Here is a 1,572-nt window from a genome sequence, read left to right as displayed (position 1 = left end):
TATATATATATATATATATATATATATATATATATATATATATACATGTTTGGTTTGTTTTATATATATAATATGTATATAACTACAATTAATAATATATTGGTTTGTTTTTCTTTTCAACTGAATTTCTTGCACAGTTCATCTTTTTCTCTGTACATTGGAAACAAAAGCGAAAATGATGCGAGTTCAGTTAAAAAGAACGAGACTATTTTTTTATAAACGTTTTATATAAACGATTTTTTTTATGTCAATTTGATTTGTACATTTGATCTTTAAAGAAATATAATTGTTACATATATGTGTGTTATATTTTATATTCAATAAATCGTATTAGCATAATTTTATGAATAAAAAAAAGAGTATATTTATTTGAAATAACTCTATTTTTAAAAAGTAGGAAATATAGGGAATATATGTTTATAAGTGATCGGGGTTGGCACTACTGCTAAAAAAACACGTGTGGGCTGAAAACTTAACCTCGACAATCCAATGGTTGCAAAAACTTTGTGAAAATTTTGTTTTATTGTCGAACAATATTGATAACTTGACATTTCTAAAAGATGGAAGCGAATGTTATATCTTGTACTACATGGGTGAAAAAAGGCGTCGCCGCGGCTGTTCCGGAAAAAGTTGGCATTTTAATGTTATATATATAGATTATGTCATTTGTCAAAAATATTTTCTGCGATTTGTAGGTTGAATTAAGACCCGACGAACTCGAGAAGATTATAAAAGAGACGCAAGCCACTTTGAAGTACGTAAAATAATGCAAATTATTTCCATTATAATAATGCATAATATTTTGCATTATAATAATTTGCTTTTTAGATCTCACAACTTTGTCTCATCTCTTTTATAACATCTTCAATATCCTATCTTCTCCAGCGAGAATTCAATTTTTAAATTTGAATCTTGTCGTTTGTAATCAACTTCAGATTATCTCTTGCTAAAAAATATATTCTGACTTTGATGATTATTAGAGACTATTGAGAGTGTTGAAACTATAACTCTTAATTGTGCATCTATGGTTTTCTCACAAGAATAGGACATACAATAAATATTAAAAAATTAATTATAAGATTTTTTTATAGCAATGATAGTAATGATGATGATTCTAATGAAGAGGGATCCAAAACACAATCTAATATAGAAAAGGAAGGAGAATCTTCGACTGCTGGCATTGATGAATATAACTTTAAAGCCTATGATAATGAATGTAAGAGAAAAATTGTTAAATATTCAGAATATAATAAAAGTATATTTGATTTTTTATTTTTGTTTTAGCTGGCAATATGTATTGTCACATTAATAATTTAGCTACTTTTGATGCAAGTGGCAAAGATCCTCTTATAACAAATGATGAAGAAGACTCAGATAAGGAGGATGATATTATCAAAGTTGATGATAATTTAGTGTTGTTTGGGCACGTTGAGGGAGAGGCTAGCTTCTTGGAAGTATTTGGTTTGTATAGTGTATTTAGTTTGATTAAATATTTAAAATTCTTGATGCTAATATAATTTTATATATAAGTCATTAATTATATATATATATATATATATATATATAGTACTT

The 1,572-nt window shown here is 26.1% G+C and overlaps 1 protein-coding gene across 1 annotated transcript in view; it reads left to right on the top strand.

Moving 5' to 3' along the window:
• Positions 1 to 560: 560 nt before the first annotated feature.
• Positions 561 to 1,572, top strand: part of LOC105621093 (periodic tryptophan protein 1 homolog) — a 2,785-nt gene continuing 1,773 nt past the window's right edge. The window contains exons 1-4 of the mRNA XM_012202563.1: positions 561 to 629; positions 696 to 754; positions 1,092 to 1,216; positions 1,285 to 1,461. Coding sequence (XP_012057953.1) covers positions 561 to 629; positions 696 to 754; positions 1,092 to 1,216; positions 1,285 to 1,461 — 430 coding nt within the window. The remainder of the gene's footprint in view (positions 630 to 695; positions 755 to 1,091; positions 1,217 to 1,284; positions 1,462 to 1,572) is intronic.

Source organism: Atta cephalotes, assembly GCF_000143395.1.
Source record: "Atta cephalotes unplaced genomic scaffold scaffold00032, whole genome shotgun sequence".
Lineage (NCBI taxonomy): Eukaryota > Metazoa > Arthropoda > Insecta > Hymenoptera > Formicidae > Atta > Atta cephalotes.
This window is presented reverse-complemented; position numbering and strand designations above follow the sequence as displayed.